This window comes from Aquarana catesbeiana, linkage group LG03 (genome assembly GCF_042186555.1).
Source record: "Aquarana catesbeiana isolate 2022-GZ linkage group LG03, ASM4218655v1, whole genome shotgun sequence".
Lineage (NCBI taxonomy): Eukaryota > Metazoa > Chordata > Amphibia > Anura > Ranidae > Aquarana > Aquarana catesbeiana.
This window is the reverse complement of record NC_133326.1, coordinates 601,421,413-601,445,235: the sequence shown is the minus strand read 5'-3', so window position 1 is coordinate 601,445,235 and position 23,823 is coordinate 601,421,413. Positions and strand designations below refer to the sequence as shown.

At 47.0% G+C, this 23,823-nt stretch overlaps 1 protein-coding gene across 1 annotated transcript in view; it reads left to right on the top strand.

The window, feature by feature from the left end:
• Positions 1–23,823, top strand: part of POLM (DNA polymerase mu) — a 92,207-nt gene that overhangs the window by 61,001 nt on the left and 7,383 nt on the right. The window contains 1 exon segment of the mRNA XM_073622083.1: positions 2,120–2,203. Within this exon segment, the coding sequence (XP_073478184.1) occupies positions 2,120–2,203 (84 nt within the window).

Sequence of the window (23,823 nt, the reverse complement as noted above, 5' to 3'; positions counted from 1 at the left end):
GCCAGTCCACATGTCCCCCACTGTAATATAGCCAGTCCACATGTCCCCCACTGTAATATAGCCAGTCCACATGTGATGTCTCCAATGTAATATCCACACAGACTTCCCACTGTATACATTAGTGCTGTGCCTGTTAGTCATACCTTGGTTTAGAGAAGCCGCCAAACCCACGAGTTGGGGGTGGGGTGATGACGTCCGCACGATGCTCAGCGCCGCCGGGTGTTCCAAGATGGCCGCGGCTCTGGAGCTAGGCCGAAGCCGCGGCCTTTCCTAAAACCCGAGGCCGCGGATCGCGGGTGTGCCGATCCGAACAGGTTGGCCCGTTCGGATCACGGATCGGTGACGATCCGTTGCACCCCTAGTGTAAACTGCAAGATTCCCTGTACTGAGGACCTCCTACATGTTTCAGTGAACCTCTGTCCCTGTTAGCTTTTCCTTGTCATTCCCCTTTAAAGTGTCCAGAGATACGTAAAGGTCATATGAGATTATTTTAACTTTTTAACAGTAAAATGTGTCAAAGAACAGGCACTGCAAGGTTTTTGTTAGCCAGAAATCTGCTATGTACCAACTTTCTCTTCAGGGGTAGAGTATAAATCTGATATCTGGAACGTACAGTTCTGTGTAACAACTGGAAGCTGGATTCGAGAGGTGTGCACAAGAGGGGTTTAGGGCTTAACCACTTCAGCCCCGGAAGAATTTACCCCCTTCCTGACCAGAGCACTTTTGCGATTCGGCACTGCGTCGCTTTAACTGACAATTGCGCGGTCGTGCGACGTTGCACCCGAACAAAATTGACGACCTTTTTTTTTTCCCCGACAAATAGAGCTTTCTTTTGGTGGTATTTGATCATCTCTGCGATTTTTTTTTTTTTTTATTTTTTTATTTTTTGTGCTATAAACAAAATAAGAGCGACAATTTTGAAAAAAATCACATTATTTTTTATATTTTGCTATAATAAAAATCCCCCAAAAATATATATAAAAAAAATTTTTTTCCTCAGTTTAGGCCGATCGTATTCTTCTACATATTTTTGGTAAAAAAAAATATCGCAATAAGCATTTGATTGGTTTGCGCAAAAGTTATAGTATTTACAAAATAGGGGATAGTTTTATGGCATTTTTATTAATAATTTTTTTTTTACTAGTAATGGCGGCGATCAGCGATTTTATATATATTATTTTTTTTTATTTTTTTTTTTATTGTGACTGCGACGTTATGGCGGATATGTCGGACATTTTTGACACATTTTTGGGACCATTGTCATTTATACAGCAATCGGTGCTATAAAAATGCATAGATTCCTGTATAAATGACACTGGCAGTGAAGGGGTTAACCACTAGGGGGCGGGGAGGGGTTAAGTATGTCCTAGGGGAATGTTTCTAATTGTAGGGGGATGGGCTAGCTGTGTCACTACTCTGATCACTGCTCCCGATGACAGGGAGCAGAGATCAGTGACACTTGTCACTAGGCAGAACAGGGAGATGCTGTTTACATCAGCATCTCCCCGTTTGTCCCCTCCGTGAGGCGATCGCGGGTATCCCCACGGCGATCGAGTCCGCGGGACCCGCGACCCGACTCACGGAGCTGCCGGCGTGCGCGCGCAATGGCACGGCGGGGAATTCAAATAGACGTACCTGTAAGGCCATTTGCCCAGCCGTGCCATTCTGCCGACGTACATCGGCATGCACCGGTCAGGAAGGGGTTAAATATGTAAAAGTGGAAAACTTATGTTGCCTTCTCTTTGGCAAAACTTTTACTTTGAAAAGATTAAAGTGGCCGTATATGAAAACGCCAAAGTAACATACATGCTGTGCAGAAGGCACCCACTTTATTCGCCTTCCCTGCTCCTGCACCATGTTGTGTCAGCATTGGGTGAGAGAGGTGATCATACAGAACCTGGCAGACCTTGGAAAACCCCTGACATTTATAGATACAAGTTAGTCATAGATAGGGAAAGTATAGCCAACTACGGGGCCAAACATACATCTTTAATAAGGGAGCCTGCAGTTCTAATTTTCAATAAAAATTTTAGAGGCTCAATCATGGTTCCCTTTTAAACCCATTGAGATCAAGCAATCAGTATGTGAGCTGAGACTAATGCATTTGTTTTTATTGCAGCACTTTGAGAGAGAGCTGCGACGCTTCTCATGGCAGGAAAAAAAATGGACTCTTAACAGCCATGGACTCTTCGATGGAGACAAGGTGAGCGATAAGATAAGACTGTTAATAGAAATCTGTACTTCTCTAAGAGAAGTTTGGAGGCTACTATTGCTGAGCTTCTAAAAATACTAGTTGCTTAACCATCTCTGGCTTCAATACTTTAGATCACATAGCTGGAACAAGCTTGCAGATTAACAGGTCAGAGAACCTTTGAAACTACATTCTGGTTCATAATGGTTTCTTTGAGAAGGAGAGATGAGCAATGGCAGCCTACATATTCTAAAACAGCTGTTCTTTAACCACTTAAGGTGGTGTTCCACCCAAAAAAAAAAAAAAAAAAAAATTCCATGACTGTGCCTAAAAAAAAAAATTAAAAAAATTTGGAAATTTTTTTTTTTTTTTTTTTTTTACTTCTAAATGCCTGTTGCTAGGGGGTCCCTCGTAGTCTGCCTCTTCCAGTGCCTGGGCTGGTGACATCACTTCCCCCTCGGCACAGGAAGGACTCGGCTCTGCTCCCTCCCTCCTGTCAATCATCTGGGACCCATTACAGGTCCCAGGTGACTGAGCGGCCAATCGTGGCGCCGCTCGCGCATGCGCAGTGGGTGCCAGGCTGTGAAGCCACAGCCCGGCGCCCACAGTTGCAATGCCAGCGCCGCTGAACGGATGGGGGGACGAGCGGGGCTTCGATCCCCCGCATCGCTGGACCCTGGGACAGGTAAGTGTCCAATTAAAAGTCAGCAGCTGCAGTATTTGTAGCTGCTGACTTTTATTTATTTATTTTTTTTTTCATGGGCCCTCCTCTTTAAGAACTAGCCTCGTTTTTGAGATTTTGGTGTTTACAAGTTTAAAACTGTTTTTTTTGCTAGAAAATTACTTAGAACCCCCAAACATTATATATTGTGTAAAATATATTGAATAAAATGGCAGTCATTGCAATACTTTTTTTTCACACCGTATTTGCGCAGCGGTCTTACAAGCGCACTTTTTTCGGAAATAATTCACTTTTTCAATAAAAAATTTAATTTTTTTTTATATTGTGAAAGATAATGTTAAAAGTAAATTGATACCCAACATGTCACATTTCAAAATTGCGGCCACTCGTGGAATGGCGTCAAACTTATACCCTTAAAAATCTCCATAGGCGACGTTTAAAAAATTCTACAGGTTGCATGTTTTGAGTTAGAGGAGGTCCAGGGCTAGAATTATTGCTCTCGCTCTAACGATTGCGGCGATACCTCACGTGTGGTTTGACCACCATTTTCATATGTGGACGCTACTCACGTATGCGTTCGCTTCTGCACGCGAGCTTGTCGGGACGGGGCGTGTTAAAAAAAAAAAATTCTTATTTATTTTACGTGATTTTATTTATTTTTTCACTTTTTTTTTTTTTTTTTTTAATTTGGGTCACTTTTATTCCTATTACAAGAAATATAAACATCCCTTTTTAATAGAAAAAAGCATGACAGGTCCTCTTAAATATGAGATCTGGGGTCAAAAAGTCCTCAGATCTCATATTTGGACTTAAATGCAATAAAAAAAAAAATGTCATTTTTAAAAACCACTTAAGCCCCGATTCTTTTGGCTGCCTAAAGACCAGAGGACTTTTTTACAATTTGGCACTGCGCTGCTTTCACTGGTAATTGCGCGGTCATGTAATGTTGTACCCAAACAAAATCTGCGTCCAAATAGAACTTTCTTTTGATGGTATTTGATTGCCTCTGTGATTTTTATTTTTTGCTATATAAACGGAAAAAGACCGATAATTTTGAAAAAAAAAAAGATATTTTGTACTTTTTGTTATAAGAAAAATCCAATAAGCTCAATTTTAATCATGCATTTAGGCCAAAATGTATTCAGCCACATGTCTTTGGTAAAAAAAAAAATGTCAATAAGCATATATATTGGTTTGCGCAAAAGTTATAGCGTCTACAAACTAGGGTACATTTTCTGGAATTTACACAGCTTTTAGTTAATGACTGCCTATCTCATTTATTGAATTAATAAAATGGCAGGGCAGTAAAATCCCCCCCCCAATGACCCCATTTTGGAAAGTAGACACCCCAAGGAAATTGCTGAGAGGCATGTTGAGCCCATTGAATATTTAATTTTCTCAAATCGTCTTCCAGGGCAGCATCCGAGAGATAAGCTCCTCCTCCCTAAAACAGGAAACACATTAGTCCACCATTATAAATTTCACAGCCTTACCTGCGTGCCTCAGTTGTTTGTGTTTCCTCCGGACCCACAGGAGCTGCAAGAAACGTTTGTTATTTTTACTCTGTCTCTGTGCTTGTTGCAGAAGACCCCCTGCCAGCATCCCATACAGCCCAACGGGCCTTGGGAGGGCGAGCAGGAGCAGCAAAACCTGAGCAGTATTGCTCTGCCTGAGATTTCACCCCTACTGAGGGGTCTGCAATCATCCCCCCAGACTGCAAGAAGACACTGTCATCTCCCCCATGCCGCTGCACTAGGGCCTGCTGCATTGTTTTTGGCAGGTCTGGGAATCTCCTCCAGCCTTGTGTCCGCGCTCTCTCCTAGTTCATGGCTACATGTGTACTAGGGAGGGAGATGGACTTTACCCCCCCCCGCCACAGGCTGCCGTTGTTCCGGTCGGGTAGGTCGTTCTTACTTTTTGTTTTTTTCCTCGGGTCTGCCCTTTGTTTTGGTGTCCGCGGCCGGTATCTCCGAGCAGATGCAGTGCGGCCCGCCCGCTCGCTTTCCGCGCTCGCCGCGGATGGCATCCTCAGCTCTCTGCGGTACAGGCCTCTCCTTGGAGGCTCTGTGGGGTGTACCAAGATGGCGCCGGAGCAGTGTGATGCGGTTCCGGTACCGGGTGGCGGCCAGGACACTCGGGACCTCCCGGGGCAGGAATTTAAAAAAAAAAAAAAAAAAAAATGTGTGTGTATGTTTGAAAAAAAAAAAAAATATATATATATATTACAATATTATTCAGAGTATCTCCCTTCCGATTAGCTTTGTACACCTGGGAGGAGAATACCAACGGCAGCGGCATGTGCAGGTATATCCACCAACCTGCACGGGGTCAACTGGGGGCGGGACCAGAGCTTATGCAGGAAACAGTTAAAAAGGCCCCTCTAAGCAGAGGATCCTGGTGGCTGACCATGTCTGACGCTTCTCCACCCTACCCTGCAGATCCTGCGAGCCAGGACAGCTCCAAGGTAGGCCAGAATACTCAAGAGTTATCTCTGTCTTTACCTTTCCATAAAACTGCCTACTTACAGGCAGTTTTTGACCACCTACCTCACGGGGACCTTTTCTTTACTATGCTTGATTTTAGGCAAAGACCCCTGAGGAAAGGAAAGCGAAAGGCAAAACATGTGCTTCATGCAGCCACCGGCTTTCCCCCGAATGGAAAAAAAACCCCTATGTCAGAAATGCATAGACAAAATGGTGGCCAAAGAATCGCAAGGGTATTTGAAAGATCTGCTCAACTCTTTCAAGAAAGAAATTCAGAGCACCATGGCGCCACTACGCTCAGTTATTAAAAAAATTGGAAGTGCCATCAAGTATCAGTCAGGCCAGTATCCCATCTACCAGCGGAACATGTGTTCCTGCAGGTAATAGGGAACAGGCAGAACAAGAAGAGGATTCAGATGAATCTGAACAATCTGAATCGGTGGATGGAATTTGCTCAGACTCTGATGAGGAAGATGACACTGCAGAGGGCAGCCTATTTCCCTCAAAGGACACGGATAGTCTTCTTAAAGCCATAGCTGACACGCTTGGCATTAAAGAGCAGAAAACCGCAGAGCTCACAATACATGACAGAATGTACAAAGGGCTACAGCCCAGGAAACCCAGAACATTCCCTGTACACCAAACCCTCAAAGACATAGTCAAAAAAGAATGGGAAGACCCAGAGAAAAAACTCTTTATACCAGCCACAGTCAAACGCAAATACCCGTTTGCAGAGACAGACACCAAAACCTGGGCTAAATGCCCCAAAGTGGATGCCTCTCTGGCAAAAGTCACAAACAAATCTGACTTGGCCTTTGACGACGCAGGTACCCTAAGCGACCCCATGGATAAGAAAATAGAAGCCCTTCTAAAAAGGGCATGGGAAGCAGGGGCCGCAAACCTGAATCTGGCTATAGCGTCCACCTGCACAGCCCGGACTTTGCTAATCTGGTTAACCCAGCTTCAAGAACTGCTGGAGAATGACACACCCAGGGAAGAATTAATAAAAACCATCCCTACGCTAACCAGAGCGGCAGCTTTCTTAGCTGATGCCTCAGCTGAAACTGTCAGAATATCCTCTAGGGCCACAGCACTACTAAACTCAGCCCGAACAGCCCTGTGGTTGATGTTTTTGGGAGGGGACATCTCTTCCAAGAACAGATTATGCGGGATTCCATTCACTGGAGACCTACTTTTTGGGCCTGAACTAGAAACCATCCTGGACAGGACCGCAGCAAAGAATAAAGGTTTTCCCCAAACCAAAAAGAAGCAAGGGAAGGCGCCCTTTCGGCAATTTAAGAAATTTAACAAGCCGTGGGCAAAAAAGCGCTGGGGTCAGCAAAACAAAAAGGGCAAGGGTGAATTCATCCTCAAGCCTCCTAACCAAAAGAACAAAAAACAATGACTGTCACAAGGTGGGGGGCAGACTTGCAGCCTTTTCCCACCAATGGGAGAAGGCAACAAAGAACAAGTTCATCTTGCGCACCATAGCGGACGGCTACGCAATAGAATTCTCCACCCGCCCCCCAACCAAATACCTAGCAACCATGCTGCCAAGGGACAACGATCAAGCAAGGGCCTTTCTGGAATCCCTGCAGAACCTACTGGATCAGAAGGTGATTCGCCATGTACCTCAAGAAGAGGAACAAAGGCGCTTCTACTCCCATATCTTCGCAAAAAGGAAAACGTCAGGCAAGCTAAGACTTATACTGAACCTCAAACCACTCAAACGAGGGATAAAATACAAGAGATTCAGAATGGTATCTATTCACTCGATCAGGAACATCCTGCCACGGGAGACATTCATGGCGACACTAGACCTACAGGATGCCTTCCTACATGTCCCCATAAGGGAGGATCATCAAAAGTTCCTGAGGTTCGCAATACAAGGGCCAGCAGCTACTCTATACCTACAGTACGCAGCTCTCCCTTTCGGAATCTCTTCGGCACCAAGAATATTCTCAAAGATAATGGCGGAAGCATTAAAGTTTCTAAGACAGCAGGGTATTGGAATAATACCATACTTAGACGACCTACTGTTCTTTGTGGACTTGGCAGAAATCCTAGAAAACAATCTGCACACAAGTATGTCCAATCTGCAAAACCTGGGATGGATAATGAATGCAGAAAAATCTCAAATGACCCCAAGCCAGAGAGTGGTGTATTTGGGATATGTGCTGGATTCCAGACTGTCAAGAATTTTTCTAACAGAAGAAAAGAACGAAAAAATTACATAGGCAATAACCTCCCTTTTAGGGACCAATACCATAGCAATCAGACAAGGAATGACCATACTAGGACTGATGACGTCTTCCATTCCAGCCATCACCTGGGCACAGATTCACATGAGACCTCTACAGAACTACATTCTGTCTCAGTGGGATGGCAGGCAAGCATCCCTAGACAAGTCCATTCCTGTCCCAACCACAGTCAAACAAACACTCTAATGGTGGCTCAATACACTTCGATACATCGAAGGGCGCAGATGGGCTCAATCCGATCCAATCAGGATCACTACTGATGCCAGCGCCCTAGGCTGGGGGGCCCACATGGAAGGGCTCTGCTCACAAGGGAAATGGACATCCAAATGGTCCCAAGCCTCCTCAAACATGAGAGCGCTAAAAGCTGTGGGGGAAGCACTAAAAGCTTTCAAGCCAGCGTTACAGGGGAGAGACGTAAAGGTGCAATCAGACAACGCCACGACTGTGGCATATCTAAACAGACAAGGTGGTACAAAGTCCCGAAATTTGATGAGGCTGACAGTCATGGGCAGAAGCAAACATAAGGTCAATATCAGGTATCCATCTGAAAGGAACAGACAATACGCTGGCAGACTTCCTGAGCCGGAAAACCATAAGACAAACAGAATGGTCACTGAACCAAACAACCTTCGCTCAAATCACTCAAAAATGGGGAGTACCCGAGGTAGATCTATTTGCTTCTAAGGCAAATGCAAAATCACCAATATTTTTTTCCCTGGACCCCACAGATGGCAACAGCGGGGTAGATGCTTTCAACCAAAGCTGGAGATGGCAACTGTGTTATGCATTCCCTCCAACTGCCATAATCCCAAAGGTGATTAAAAAAATCAAGGCAGAGAAAACAACGGTGATACTAATAGCACCGCACTGGCCCCAGAGACCATGGTTCAGCCACTTGAAAAACCTCAGCATACAACCTCAGCTGACACTGACTGAGCGACCGGATCTGCTGTCACAGGGCCCAGTCAACCACCCGAATCACAAGATCCTGAAGCTTTCGGCTTGGTTACTGAAAGGGTAAGACTTCAGAACAAAGGGCTGTCAGACAAAGTGATCAATACCATCTTAAACAGCAGGAAGCCTGTAACTAGGGCTATCTATGAGAAAGTAAGGAAAAAGTTTGTCTCCTGGAACAGAAACAAACCGATCTCCAACAGATGGATAATCCCAACAATTTTGGATTTCCTACAAGATGGTGCAGTCAAAAACATCTCTCCAGGCACATTGAAGGTACAAGTTGCAGCGCTCTCCTCGGTCATGAATACCAGACTAGCAGAGGATCCGCTGATAAAGCGATTCCTAATAGCACTTAAAAGAGCTAGACCAGCCAAAATGTATAGAACTCCAACTTGGGACATGGCCACAGTACTTGAAGGCCTTCTTTCCCCTCCATTTGAACCAATGGAAAAAAGCTCAGACAAAAACCTCACTTTAAAGACTGCACTCCTTCTGGCCCTGGTATCTGCCAGAAGAGTGAGCGAAACCCAAGCTCTGTCTATAATAGAATTATACTGTCTAATACATTTAGACAAAATAATTCTCTCTCCAGATCCGGCCTTTCTACCCAAGGTCTCTTCAACGTTCCATAGAACCCAAAATATCGTCATACCTTCACTTCCAAAAACTATGGATAGTAGGAAAAGAGACACTTACAGCAAACTAGATGTAAGAAACACGCTCATAACGTATCTCGAAAGAACGAAGGAGTGGTGTAGAACGAACTCCCTTTTCGTCCTTTATGCAGGAGTCAACAAAGGGAAACAAGCTTCCAAGAATACCATCAGAAGATGGATAAGGATGGCCATACAGACGACCTATGAGGCACAGGATCTCACTCCACCAAGTGGAATCAGAGCGCACACAACCAGAGCCTGGGCAACCTCGGTTGCAGAGAAAGCAGGGGCAACTCCGGAGCAGATCTGCAGGGCAGCGACATGGTCGAGCTTCAGTACCTTCGCAAAGCACTACCGTATAAGCCAGCTGTCCGACCAAGACCAACCATTTGGTCGCAAGGTGCTCCAGTCTCTATCCCCACGCTAGTAAGTATTGCTTGATACATCCTCTCGGATGCTGCCCTGGAAGACGATTTGAGAAAACAGAGTTAGGTACCTGGTAACTCTCTTTTTCTAAGAAGTCTTCCAGGGCAGCACTAGTTCCCACCCTTGAAATGACAAATACCAGGTACAGCGGGGGAGCTTTTGAGCTTACTAGGAATTCCTTCGGTGCTTTAATACAACTGAAGCACGCAGGTAAGGCTGTGAAATTTATAATGGTGGACTAATGTGTTTCCTGTTTTAGGGAGGAGGAGCCTATCTCTCGGATGCTGCCCTGGAAGACTTCTTAGAAAAAGAGTTACCGGGTACCTAACTCTGTTTTTTTTGTCCCAAGTGAAAAAGTTGTCACTAAATGATATATTGCTCACACATGCCATGGTTATATGTGGAATTGCACCCCAAAATACATTTTGCTGCTTCTCCTGAGTACAGGGATACCACATGTGTGGGACTTTTTGGGAGCCTAGCCGCGTACGGGACCCCGAAAACCAATCACCTCCTTCAGGATTTCTAAGGGCGTAAATTTTTGATTTCACTCCTCACTACCTATCACAGTTTTGAAGGCCAAAAAATGCCAAGATAGCACAAAACGCCCCCAAATGACCCCATTTTAGAAAGTTAGACACCCCAAGCTATTTGCTGAGAGGCATGGTGAGTATTTTGCAGCTCTCATTTGTTTTTGAAAATGAAAAAAGAAAAGAAAAATGTATTTTTCCCTTTCATTCGTTGACGGACACCGCACTTCAATCTTGACCTTAGGGTTATATCGCCACCTTTAGGAGAGGACTAGACAGAACACAAAAAAAACAAGCACAGTACCTCCCAGGGGGCGGTCCTACTGGCTATAACCCCTCACTCTGCTTCCAGCAGATCAGTTTTTTCTGCCTAGTCTAGAAGGACCTGGCTCCCTGTGGGGACCAGTGGTCTTTGGAAATTTTTTTGCCGTTTTTGTTTTTTATTCCTGTGATCTACAATCAACAGCCGGGCTGGGTGACAGGCTGGATAATATAGATCCTGGTAGTCTCCCCAGCCTGGCCATCAAGCGCGTGCAGACTTTAGCTCCGCGCTGGGTTGGCCGCGACAGGCCCCATTCTGGTCTGGGGCACACATATGACCGGGCTACTGCTGTCCGAGTCAGTGTTGCCATGGCCGACAGCCACTCTGTACTATGCGGGAGATGGGTCTGTCCGTGGAGTGCGTCCAGCAGTCCCTGCAGGAGGGGTAAGTATGGTTCCACCTGTTTAAGCAGGATGGAGCAGCTGGCCACTCCCAGGGGGGGTCGATTAGGGGGTCTCTCTTTCCCTTTCCTCTCTCCCTGCCTCTTTCCCTCCTCCCCATCCAAAGGGGGCGCTGCGTGGCTGGGCGTAGGGGGTGCGGTGCGCTTACCTGCCGGGGGTCCTCCGGGCGGTCTATGGGTCCTGGTAGAGGGTTGTTCCCCTCGTTTGTTCCCTTAATTTTTTACCTTCGTTTGTTACCTTCGTTTGCCGCCATGCAGGGGGAACGGGAACCGCAGCCATTTTGTTGGAGCATGGCGGCCATTTTCCCAGCGTTTTCGGGCACCTTTGTCTGAAGTGGCCATTTTCTTGTAGCCACAGGGGACGGTTTCTGTTAGTTCTCTAGCGCTGGGTGGCTATTTAACCAGGAACAGCGCCAAACTGACACAGAACACCTCGTCTGTTGGACGCTGGCAGAGGGGAGAACGGACAGCAGCACAGCACAATGCCTTGGTCAGGGTGGTTGTCTCTTGCCTTAGATCCCAGGTGACAGGCGAGAGTGGGTCAGACATGGCGTCTGATGCTGGCGCTTCTTCCCCAGACACCCCTGAGATAGCAACTGGTTTCCCTGCACCTGCGGTGCCCTTGGACGCTCTGTCGGCGGTCCTGGAATCATTTGTTTCCAGGATGGAAGTGGCATGTGGGCGCAAGGTGGGTAAAGAACGCCCCCCCCCCCCCCCCTCCAAGGAAAGCTCTGATACAGACTCGGGCCCCACTGTGGAAGGAGGCCCCTGTTCTGATGTTTCAGAGGTTGCGGACTATGACCCTTCGGACAGTGAGGAGGAAGCCTCTGCGTCCGTTTCAGCGCAGGAAAGCGCGAGTGGGAGCACTTATCACGCCGGTGCGGGATACCTTAAAGATAGAGGATACGGCTGGGGCATCTGCAGATGTGTCGGTCCCTTTTGGGTCCCACAAGCCGGTCTGCACCGCTAAGGTGTTTCCCTACCTAACTTATTTTGATAAGTTTATTTACAAGGAGTGGGAACGCCTGCAGCGTGCTTTTTCAGTCCCGAGGCGGATGGCTGTGCGTTACCCCTTTTGAGGAGAGTTTTCTGAAAAAATTGACCTTTCCTCTGGTCATTGACCCCCCAGTATCTAGGTTAAATAAAGTGACCACGATTCTGGTGGAAGGGTCCCCCTCTTTCAAGGACCCTGCCAACAGAAGGGCCGAGGCGGTTGCCCGGTCCATGTTTACGGTGGTGGGGTCGGCGCTTCGGCCGGTGTTAGCCACGGCTCTGGTGTCACAAACAATTACTGAATGGGCTAAGTTGTTGCACCACAAGTTGGGGAAGGAGCAAGTTTCCCCAGTCTGTGTGGAACTGGCAGACCAGTTGGTGCACGGCCTTAAGTATATTTGTGATGCGGCCCTGGATACGGCCCCTTTGCTTTCTAGAGCCTCGGTATCAGCAGTAGTGCTGCGTCGGCTGATCTGGCTCAAGTGTTGGTCTGCGGACCAGACATCTAAGAAAGCGCTGGCGGAGTTGCCCTTCCAAGGTGGGAGGCTGTTTGGCGCCTCGCTGGATGACATTATTAAAAATGTTACAGGAGGAAACAGTACTTTGCTCCCACAATCCAGAATGGGTAAGGAGCCACGCCGTAGGCAGGAGCCCTCATTTTCCGCTCAGAAGCGACTTTTTCGTCTGCCCGTGTCGGCGGGTAAGCTTTCCCAGTCCGACAAGGTGCCCGATGAGGAACAAAGCGTCCCTGGTATCGCAAGCTGAACAAGCCTGCAAACAAATCAGCTTCCGCATGAAGGTTTGCCTCCGCCCGACTCTCGGGTGGGGGTCGCCTTCAGGAGTTTGCAGACCGGTGGACGTCTCTTCTTTCTGACCAGTGAGTCTGCGAGCTGGTTTTGTCAGGCTACAAGATAGTTAGTTTGTTTCTTGTCCACCAGACAGGTTTTTTTCCTCCAACCTTCATCTCCTTCCGGTTCGTCGAGAGGCCCTGTTTGGGGCAGTATAGGACTTGCTACTGCGTGGGGTGATGGTGCCTGTACCGACGTCCCGAAAGGTTTTGGGGATTCTACTCCAATCTATTTGTAATCCCGAAGAAGGAAGGGGTCCATCTGGTCCTGGCTCTCAAGGCCCTCAATTGTTTTGTGATGGTTCGGAGGTTCAGGATGGAATCGGTTTGTTCCGTGGTCGCTGCACTTCATTGGGGGGATTTCCTGGTGACTTTGGACATCAAGGGCGCATACTTGCATGTCCCCATATGTGTCAGAAACCAGAGGTTCCTGCGATTTGCGGTCGGTGACGAGCACTACCAATTTGTAGCTCTTCCCTTTGGCTTAGCGTCGGCACCAAGGGTCTTCACCAAGGTGCTGGCTCTGATTCTGGCGCTGCTGAGAGGAGGGATCGCGATCGTGGGTTACCTGGACGACCTCCTCCTGAGAGCAGCTTCTGCCTCAGAACTAAGGGAGGATGTGGCGATCACCAGGCAGACTCTTCAAGAGTTTGGCTGGGTGTTGTATCTCCAGAAGTCGGTGTTGCTGCCGACCCAGTGCCTGGAGTACTTGGGGTTGATTCTGGACTCCTCAAAGGCGAGAGTCTTTCTTCCTTCAAGCAAGCTGCAGACTTTCCAATCCGCGGTGCAGTTACTGATGTCCCGCAGGTGTTCGTCACTGCGTTTTTGCATGCGAGTCCTGGGCCTTATGGTAGCCACTTTCGAGGTGGTACCGTATGCTCAATTCCACACTCGAGTCTTGCAGAAAGAGATCCGGTCCAAATGGGACAAGTGTCCGATATCCCTGGATTGTCAAATCCAGGTGAGCCAGCTAGCCAGGGCTTTGCTTCTCTGGTGGCTGAGGTTCCTGGCCCTTTGGTCTGGGAAATCGTTCCTTCCTCTTCATTGGACGGTGATCACGACGGATGCCAGCCTGACTTGCTGGGGGGGGAATTTGGGGCATCCAGTCGGCCCAGGGTCGTTGGAAGCAGGAAGAATCCCGCCTGCCGATCAGTGTGCTGGAGCTGCGGGTGATCAAGCAGTGCCTCTCCACACGGTCGCAGAGGCTGCAGGGTCGTCCGGTCAGGATCCAGTCGGACAATGCCACGGCGGTGGCATATGTCAATCATCAGGGAGGGACAAGGAGCTCTGCGGCGGCGCTGGAGGTCTCCCACATCCTACAGTGGGCAGAGCAGCGCGTGCCGGCTCTGTCAGCTGTGTACTATCCGGGTGTAGAAAACTGGCAGGCGGACTACCTCAGTTGTCAGTTGCTGGACCAGGGGGAATGGTCACTGCATTCGAAAGTGTTTCGGCTCATTTGCCTACGGCCAGGTCAAAGGATCCCTGGGCGGACGCATCAGACGCGTTGGTGGCCCCATGGGGGCATTATCGGCTAATTTATGCCTTTCCCCCTCCCAGGCTCCTCCCTTGTCTGCTGCACAGAGTGGAGGCCTAGGGGATTCCGGTGATTCTGATTGCCCCAGACTGGCCTTGACGTCCTTGGTACGCTGACATAGTATGAATGGTGGTGGATGTTCCCTGGCGGCTGCCGGTGCAGGAGGACATTCTGTCTCAAGGTCCGATTCTCCACCCTGCTTTACCGTCGCTGGCTTTGACGGCATGGCTGTTGAAAGCCAGGTTCTGAGGGACCGATGGCTGTCGGCTTTGGTAATTTTCACTATGCTAAGTCCGCGAAAGTCTTCTTCCCGGAAGATTTATCATCGCACCTGGAAGGCCTACATCTCCCTGTGTGAGGAGGTGGGGTGGCATCCGCGTTCATATTCGGTTTCCAGGATCCTGCTGTTTCTGCAGCGAGGAGTGGATCAGAAGCTTGCATTAAGCACCATTAAGGGGCAGATATCAGCTTTGGCTGTCTTTTTTCAGCGGCCCTTTGCGACTCACTAATTGGTGCATACGTTTGTTCAGGGGGTTCGGCATGTGGCTCCTCCGGTACGCCCGCCGCTGCCCCCGTGGGATCTGAATCTGGTGCTCTAGGTGCTTCAGAAACCGACATTTGAAAACATTAGGGAGATACCTTTTATTGACGCTCTCTCAGAATGTCTTTCTAGTGGCTATTACATCTGCAGGGCGGGTTTCTGAATTGGCAGCCTTGTCATGCAAGTGTCACTATTTGATCCTCCACAAGGATAAGGCAGTGCTGCGTCCGCAGCCCTCTTTTCTTCCGAAGGTGGTTTCAAACTTTCATCTAAATGAGGACATTTGTGCTTCCGTCCTTATGCCCTCGGCCGTCGCGTCCCAAGGAGGTCGCTTTACATTCTTTGGATGCGGTCCAGGTTCTGCGGGTGTATCTGTTTGCTACGGCTCCTTTCCGGAGGTTGGACTCTGTTTGTCTTGGTGGCTGGTCCGAAGAATGGCCTGGCGGTCTCGTCGGCCACCATTTCTCGGTGGATCAGACAGATTGTTGTTCAGGCTTATGCCATAAGGGGGCGGACGCCTCCCTTTCCCGTCACGGCTCATTCCACCAGGGCAAGTGGTGCTTCCTGGGCTTTCCGGCATCAAGCGTCAGTTTCACAAGTGTGTAAGGCGGCTACCTGGTCGTCAGTACACACTTTCACCAAATTTTACAAGGTCGATGTGGGCGCATCTTCGGATGCATGCTTTGGCTGCAAGGTTTTGCAGGCGGCTGTCTGAGGTTGCGGTTCCTCTGACGGGGAGTTCTTTTTGTTGTGGGTGGAGCTTATTTTCTCTGTGTTCCCACCCCTCGTTTTTGGCACTGCTTGGGGACGTCCCTAATGTCAAGATTAAAGTGCTGTGTCCATCAATGAGTGAAAGAGAAAATAGGATTTTTGTACTTACCGTAAAATCCCTTTCTCTGAAGTCCTATTTATGTTTGTACTGCTTTTTGACGAACTGAGCTGCTGGGAGCAGAGTGAGGGGTTATAGCCAGTAGGACCGCCCCCTGGGCGGTACTGTGCTTGTTTTTTTTGTTTTTTTTTGTGTATTCTGCCTAGTCCTCTCCTAAAGGTGGCGATATAACCCTAAGGTCAAGATTAAAGTGCTGTGTCCATTAATGAACGTCAGAGAAAGGGATTTTACGGTAAGTACAAAAATCCCATTTATTTATTTATTTTTTTTCAATTTTCAAAATTTTGTGACAAAAAGCGAGCAAAATACTCAGCATACCTCTCAGCAAATAGCTTGGGGTGTCTACTTTCCAAAATGGGGTCATTTGGGGGGTTTTGAACTGTCCTGGCATTTTATGCACAACATTTAGAAGCTTATGTCACACATCACCCACTCTTCTAAGCACTTGAAGACAAAGCCTTTTCTGACACTTTTTGTTTACATGAAATTTTTTTTTCTTTTAAGCAAGAAAATTACTTTGAACCCCAAACATTATATATATATTTTTTTAAGGCAAAGGCCCTACAGATTAAAATGGCGGGTGTTTCATTTTTTTCTTTCACACAGTATTTGCGCAGCAAACGCCTTTTTTTGGGGGGAAAAAACACTTTTTAAAATTTTAATGCACTAAAACACTATAGTGCCCAATGTTTGATGAAATAAAAAAGATGGTCTTAGGCCGAGTACATGGATACCAAACACGACATGCTTTAAAATTGCACACAAACGTGCAGTGGCGACAAACTGTATACATTTTTAAAAGCCTTTACAGGTTACTACTTTAGATTTACAGTGGAGGTCTACTGCTACTAAAATTACTGCCCTCGATCTGACCTTCGCGGTGATACCTCACATGCATGGTGCAATTTCTGTTTACATTTGATGCCAGACCGACGCTTGCGTTCACCTTTGCGCGTGAGCAGGGGGGGGGACAGGTGCTTTTTTTTTTTTTTTTATTTTTGCTTTTTTTATCTTCTTTTTAAACTGTTCCTTTCATTTTTTTTTTAATAATTTTTATCGTTCTCTCAGGGAATGTAAATATCCCCTATGATAGCAATAGGTAGTGACAGGTACTCCTTCCTTTTTTATTTATTTTTAATTTTTTTTTAAATTGGGATCTCTCCTCTGCCCTCAAAGCATCTGACCACACCAAGATCGGTGTGATAAAATGCTTTCCCAATGGCGCTGTTTACATCCGGCAAAATCTTAAATCATGAAATGCTCGTAGCTTCCGGTTTCTTAGGCCATAGAGATGATTGGAGCCGTTCTGATCTCTGATCAGCTCTATGGTCAGCTGGCGGAACCACCGGCTTCATTCTCAGGTTGGGACAGGAGAGCCAGAGAAAACCATGGAAGATGGTGGGGGGGGGACATTCTCTTCCACTGCTTGTAAAAGCATTCTAGAGGCTAATTAGCCGTTAGGATTGCTTTTACATGAAAGCCGACCGCTGGCTGAAAAGAATGATACCAAGATGATACTTAAACCCGCAGACCTCATTCTGGTATAACCACTCAAAGTCCAGCAACATACCAGTACGTTGCTGGTCCTTGTCGGGCATATATTGTAATTTTTTTTTTTTTTTTTCATGCAGCCTGTGGGCTGAACGAAGAAAGATTGATTGGTGGGTATGCCCACCATTAGAATACCTCCCTTCATCCACCCACTTCTAATGATGGGCATACATGCACTATTTTTTTTTTAACTGTGGTGGTGAAATCACCTCCTACAGCGCTGGAGTCACGGTTTTATGTATCGTGGGAGCAAACGCTGTTGCTGTCAAGATAAATAAATCGGCGCTGCAGCTGAATGGCCTAAAAATATAGGCCGAAGCATGGGGACATCCGCCCCAAAATTTAGAAGCATATCGCTCCTCCATCCCTGCTGCCCCCATGCTTCGGCATATATGCTCTTTTTTTTTAACTGTGGTGGTAAAATCACCTCCTACAGCGCTGGAGTCATGGCTTTATGTATCGTGGGAGCAAACGCTGTTGCTGTCAAGATAAATAAATTTGCGCTGCAACTGAATGGTGTACCTGCTAAGCAAATGATGGTTAACAATAAAACAAAGTAACATTATAGTACAACAGTAAGACATACCATACCTTCAAAGCAAATACAAAAAAAATAGTAAAAAAATAAAACATTTTTTAACGCAATCTGTGCCTAAAATATATATATGCCGAAGCATGGGGGCATCCGCCCGCAAACGTTAGGAGCAAATCGCTCCTCCATCCCTGCTGCCCCCATGCTTCGGCATATATGCTCTTTTTTTTTTAACTGTGGTGGTGAAATTGCCTCCTACAGCGCTGGAGTCATGGCTTTATGTATCGTGGGAGCAAACGCTGTTGCTGTCAAGATAAATAAATAAACTGAATGGTGTACCTGAAAATAAAAAAATGGTTAACAATAAAACACAGTAAAGTATAAAAAAATTACATACCTGAAAAGCAAACATGATAAAACAAAACATAATAACAATAAAACATTGCAGAATAGAATACAGTAAAAAAGAGCAGAACAATAGAGAGAGAATAGAGAGAGAACAATAAAACAACTATTTTTTGTTTTTTTTATTTCATATTTTTTTTGTGTTTTTACACTTCTTTTTTTTTTTTTTTTTTTTGTAACTGTAACGGTTCCAGGTTTGGGTCTTTCAAAATGCGGTGGCATCTTGGGAGACCCTGTGAAAGTGTGTCCTAGTCTGTGCAGTGCTGTACCCTACGCTAATACTCCACTAGTGTATGGTAGCTTTCAAAACATTCACCAATGCAAAGACCAGGATTGTCAGGACAGGAGGGACAATAATAGCGGGTGTCATGCCTATATCCGTGCTTGCTGCAGACACAACATCTTCTTTGGGGGGCTTGTTGGGTAGGGGTATTCGGGAGGACATACGGAAAATACCTCTCACGCAGTCGGCTTACTGCATTTGGATTGGGAAAGTGAGGTGGAACACCGTCTGGAAACAAAAGGGCTCTGGCGATCTTTTCCTGGAATTTAAGGAAGGATCCAGTCCGTCCTGAAGCTCTGTACAGCACATGAGCGTTCAGCAAAGCCAATTGAAATAAACAGACACTTTTTTGTACCAGCGTCTGGCCTTACGGGCAACTAGGTACGGTGCCAACAACTGGTCATTGAGATCCACCCCTCCCATATTTTGGTAATATTTGTGGACACAGAGGGGTTTCTCCACAACACCAGTCGCTGTAGGAATTTGGTCTGTCGTGTCTGCATGAAGGGAGGGAAGAACGAAAACATTCTTATTATCCCTCCACTTCACAGCGAGTAAATTATTACACTTGACGCAGGCTCTCTCCCCCAGCCTAAGACGGGAATCTACAAGCCGCTGGGGAAAGCCCCAGCGATTAGGTTGCACGGTGCCACATGCTCCAATCTGATGATCAAACAAGTGACTAAAAAGTGGCACGCTCGTGTAATAATTGTCCACATACAAATGGTACCCCTTTCCGAATAAGGGTGACACCAAGTCCCACACAATCTTGCCAGTGCTTCCTATGTAATCTGGGCAGTTCTCCGGCTCTACGTGGCTATCTTTTCTCTCGTAAACCATAAAACTACACGTATAGCCTGTGGCCCTGTCGCAGAGCTTATACATCTTGACCTTGTATCTGGCACGCTTGCTGGGAAGATTCTGTTTGAAAGACAAGCGGACAGAAAACTTAATCCGGGACTCATCGACGCAGACAACTTGATGGGGAGTAAACAAGTCTGCAAAACGTTGGTTTAAGTGGTTTACGAGGGGCCGTATTTTGTAGAGCCGATAGTATCCAAGGTCTCCACGAGGATGACAGAGTTCATTGTTGTTGAAATGCATGAACCGCAAGATCTGCTCGTATCTTGCCCTGGTCATGGAGGCAGAGAACACGGGCATATGGTAAATTGGGTCAGTGGACCAATATGACCGCAACATACTCATTTTAACTATGCCCATGTCGAGGGATAGGCCCAGAAAGATCTTAGATTCGGAAACCGTAATTGGTTTCCAATCTTTGGCAAGGGAGGACTGGGGATTAGCGGCGATGTATTGACCAGCATACAAATTACTTTGGTCCACAATAGATCTATAGAGATCTTCGGTGAAAAACGGCTAATAAAAATCAAGTGACGTAAAATCAACTTTTCCACCTGAATGCCGGGTTGGCCAGTGAATGGGGGAAGTATGGGTGCTGCAGAAGTGGTGGGTTCTCAATTAGGATTGGCGAATGCAGTAGGAAGGTTACTATGGGCACAATAGGCCTGTGTTCGTCATCTTGGTGGCAGCGGGACACTACTTGTGCTTGCCACCTCACCAGCTTGAACTGCACTTATGGGACTCGCCATGTCACCACGTGATACTGCAGTGCTGGATTGACTACGACCAGGGTGTACTAGGCTGCTGGTGCTTGGCAGTTCACCAGAAGGAATAGCGGCGCTAGTACTGCTCTGCTCCATACGAGGGACCTGCGGTTCTTGCACATCAACGACAGAAGAAGTTGTTCTGGGTCTGGTACGCCTGACCTTGGTAGGGACCACAACTTCATCGTCAGAGCTATCTGTCATTGAGCCGCTGTCGTCTACAGGATCGTATTCTGAGCCTGAATCTGACAGATGAGTGACTTCCTCTTCACTATCTGTCGTGCTCAGAAACATGTAGACCTCTTCACTACTGTACCTTTGATTTGCCATTTTGGGCTCTAAATTTACTGGTACAGTTGTGAGACTCACAGATAAAGCTCCTGACTCTTAGCGACTGATTCAAACGCTACCAAAAAAAACTGTTAGCGATCGCAGGGATCAGGCCTGACTCTGCGAACGCTGCAGTTATGAGTGTTGTGTTCTTTAAGTGACAGTGATCGATCGATACTGCACTTGGCTGGGCTGGGCGGAGGGGCAAAACGCAGGTGCTAGCAGGTATCTGGGCTGATCCCGCTAACACTGCGTTTTTGGGAACCCTAAACGGCTGGGGACGCTAGTATAGATCTGATCAGATATTGATCCGTTCAGATACTATAACACTAAGGGAGGTGTATGCTGCGTGCGAGGGAGTTAGCGGTACTGGCACTAATCTGACGTAGACCCTAACTGAACCTAAAACTGATATCGCCCGCCGAGCGTTCAGGGGGTTAAATCTTATTGGGTAATAAACGGCGGGTATAAAAAAAAACAAACTAACCGGCGTCACCCGTATTAGTTATACGGTGATCACTGGTGAAAGGGTTAACTAGGGGGAAATCAGGGGGTTAAAACCTTTCTTAGGTAGTATATGGGGGTACCTGATGCTATAATAAGCTGATAGTGAACCTAAATACTTACATGGCTAACTAGCGTCACCTGTGACATTAATACGGCGATCAGAAAAAAGATCGCTTAGTGACACTGGTGACAGGGGTTAACTGGGGGGTGATCAAGGGGTTAAACCTTTATTAGGGGGGGTTAGGGGGTACCCTAGATCTAAAGGGGCCTACCACTAACTGCCCTACCACTTACAACAGTCACAAATGACACCAATGCAGTAATCAGTAAAAAAAAAAAAAAATTGCTATTGGTGTCACTGTGACAGGGGGTGCGGGGGGGGGGGGGGGGGGGGGTGTTATGTGCCTATGTGTGCTAGTGTCAGTGTAGTGTTGGTGCAGACTCACAGTAGATGTCTTCTCTCCTCGGAAGCCGGAACGAAAAGGCTTCACGAGAAGAGATGACATCACTTCCTCTGCTTCTGTTTACATTACAGAAGCAGAGGAAGCTTCTCATTTGCCAGGAGCGATCGTGAGGGAGAGGCCATGAATCAGTGGCCTCCCCCTCAGGACGGATCACTCCTGGAATGATGCCGATCGCCTTGGGCACCGAGGGGGGGGGGGCGCGCGCGCAATCTCGCCCGCGGGAGTGGAGTAACTTACCCATACGTTACTCTGCCTGCCCGTGCCATTCTGCCGCAGTATATCTGCGTGAGGCGGTTGGCAAGTGGTTGACGTATGGGCGTAAGCGACGTTATGATGTTGCTTCCGCCCTGCTATGGTATGGAGACGGGTGGGGGCCCATCTTCCCCTCACTCGTCTCCATACCCGGCCACGGACAGGTCCCGATCGCCTCCGCCACTGCCAACGGCTCCGGTAAGCGGCAGAGGGCCACCCCCTCCTGTCGCTGCTGAGACCACCAATATCGTAAACACAACCGGCTCCTGAAGAGATGGATACCTCAGTTGTGGCAGCACCTGCTCCCGTTACCGAGATATCCACCTTTAAAATGCCGACATATATGTACAGGAGCCGGTCGGCAAGTGGTTAACTACATCCTTCCCGGCCTATTGTAATATTATGACAGGGTAAGAGCACTACTATCCCAGGTGGACGTCTTATGATGCCCCCCCCCAATTTGCGTGCCTCGAGCATGATATATGACCTGTTGGGTCCAGTGGAACACAGATCTTATACCTGGCCGCTGTGCACAGCTTTGGTACCATGTGATCACTGTGACCAATCAGCGATCCTGTTCGTTGTAAACCATGGCTTTCATTCATAGCCATTGTGTCATAATTGCGATTATCTCTGTGATTGATCACATGGTACAGGGCCAATCGCAGTGGATTTGTACCATGTGATAGCTGTGGCCAATCACATCTATCACAATTGTACACAATGGCACATGAATTAATTCCCTGGGCAGGAAGGGGTTAAAGTGTCCAGTATTGAAGTGGTTGAGATACTTTTTGTTTCTGCCCCTTGTAGACCTTTTAGGTATGTTGTTTTATTAAGTAAAGAATAAGCAAGTCCCATGTTTTGGCTAAGTGTGATATGAGTGATGTGCATCAATGGATCAATCCATATCCAAATATTGATGAAGGCCAAATCATCCACTGGATTTTTATACATGCAGGGACTTTTGCTGGCCCTGCTCCTGTGCTATGAATTCTCCCTGGTTGAAGCATTTGTTCCTAACCTCTTTCTCACATGTAGAGAATGTGATACCATGTTAGTGGTGTGATATTGGAGTGATTATGCTCAGGTGGTAGATGCATTTTTCAATGAGTTGTGCCAGTCAGATTTATGTTTTAGGACATAGCAGCCCACTTTTATTTAAAAAGAAAAGCAAAGTTCAAACAAATTTGTTCAGATAATGGCATCCAATCTCATTCCCTGCCTTCTGGCTGCTCAGCATTCGTCCTATCGAGAAAGGAATTTCATTTCTTTTAGAGGCCATAGATACAGGTGTCACAAGCGAGTCCCTTCAGCCACCTCCCTCCTTCCTGGTTTGGTCTCTGACTTTGCCTTTGCACACACACTGCCTGAAGAGAGGAGATGAACGAACATCCCCATTATCCTTTTGGAATCGGATCAGGCTTAAATTTCATCCAAGCTAAGGATACTATTGCTACCCTTATTGATGCTGTGTGTTCTTGTTTAGCATTTGCCTGAATCTTCTCCCCAAGGTCCCTACAATTACCCAAGCCTGATAAGACCTTTCCAGTCTTCACCCAGAAAAGCTATTTGCTTCACCTAAACAACGTTCTCAGGAACATACTTTCAAGCAGGTCAGTTTCTGAAGAGAGCTACTTGCTTCTCGCTCCACCATTGCTAGATTGATTAGACAAGTCATCATTCAATCCTGTGGTCTAAAGCCAGCCTTGGATGGATCAAAATTTGGCTGGTTCAGCAGGAAATTCAGTCCATGTATGGGCAGGCTGGTTGTACTGAAGTTGAACCATCGATCGACTTCTGTACAACCAGCCTGACTGTTTTTCTTGTGCGATCACTGCCGGCGGCAATGATCGTTTTATTATGAATGCTGGGAAACCACCTGTTGTCAGAATACAATAGCTCCATGGGAGGGATTCCTCCGTCAACATTGATTGTGTTGATGGGGGAATCAAGCAATTTTCTTTCCTTCAAACCATGGTTGAAGGAAAGAAAAATGGTTTAAGTATTGCCTGCCTAAAGGATAGTGTTCCTTCCTCCCCTGTTAAGGTGCACTCTACCAGATCTGTTAGTGCTTCCTGGGCTTTTAGCATCAGGTATCTGTTTTCCAGATTTGCAAGGGTGCCATGTGGTAGAGCTGCACGATTCTGGCCAAAATGAGA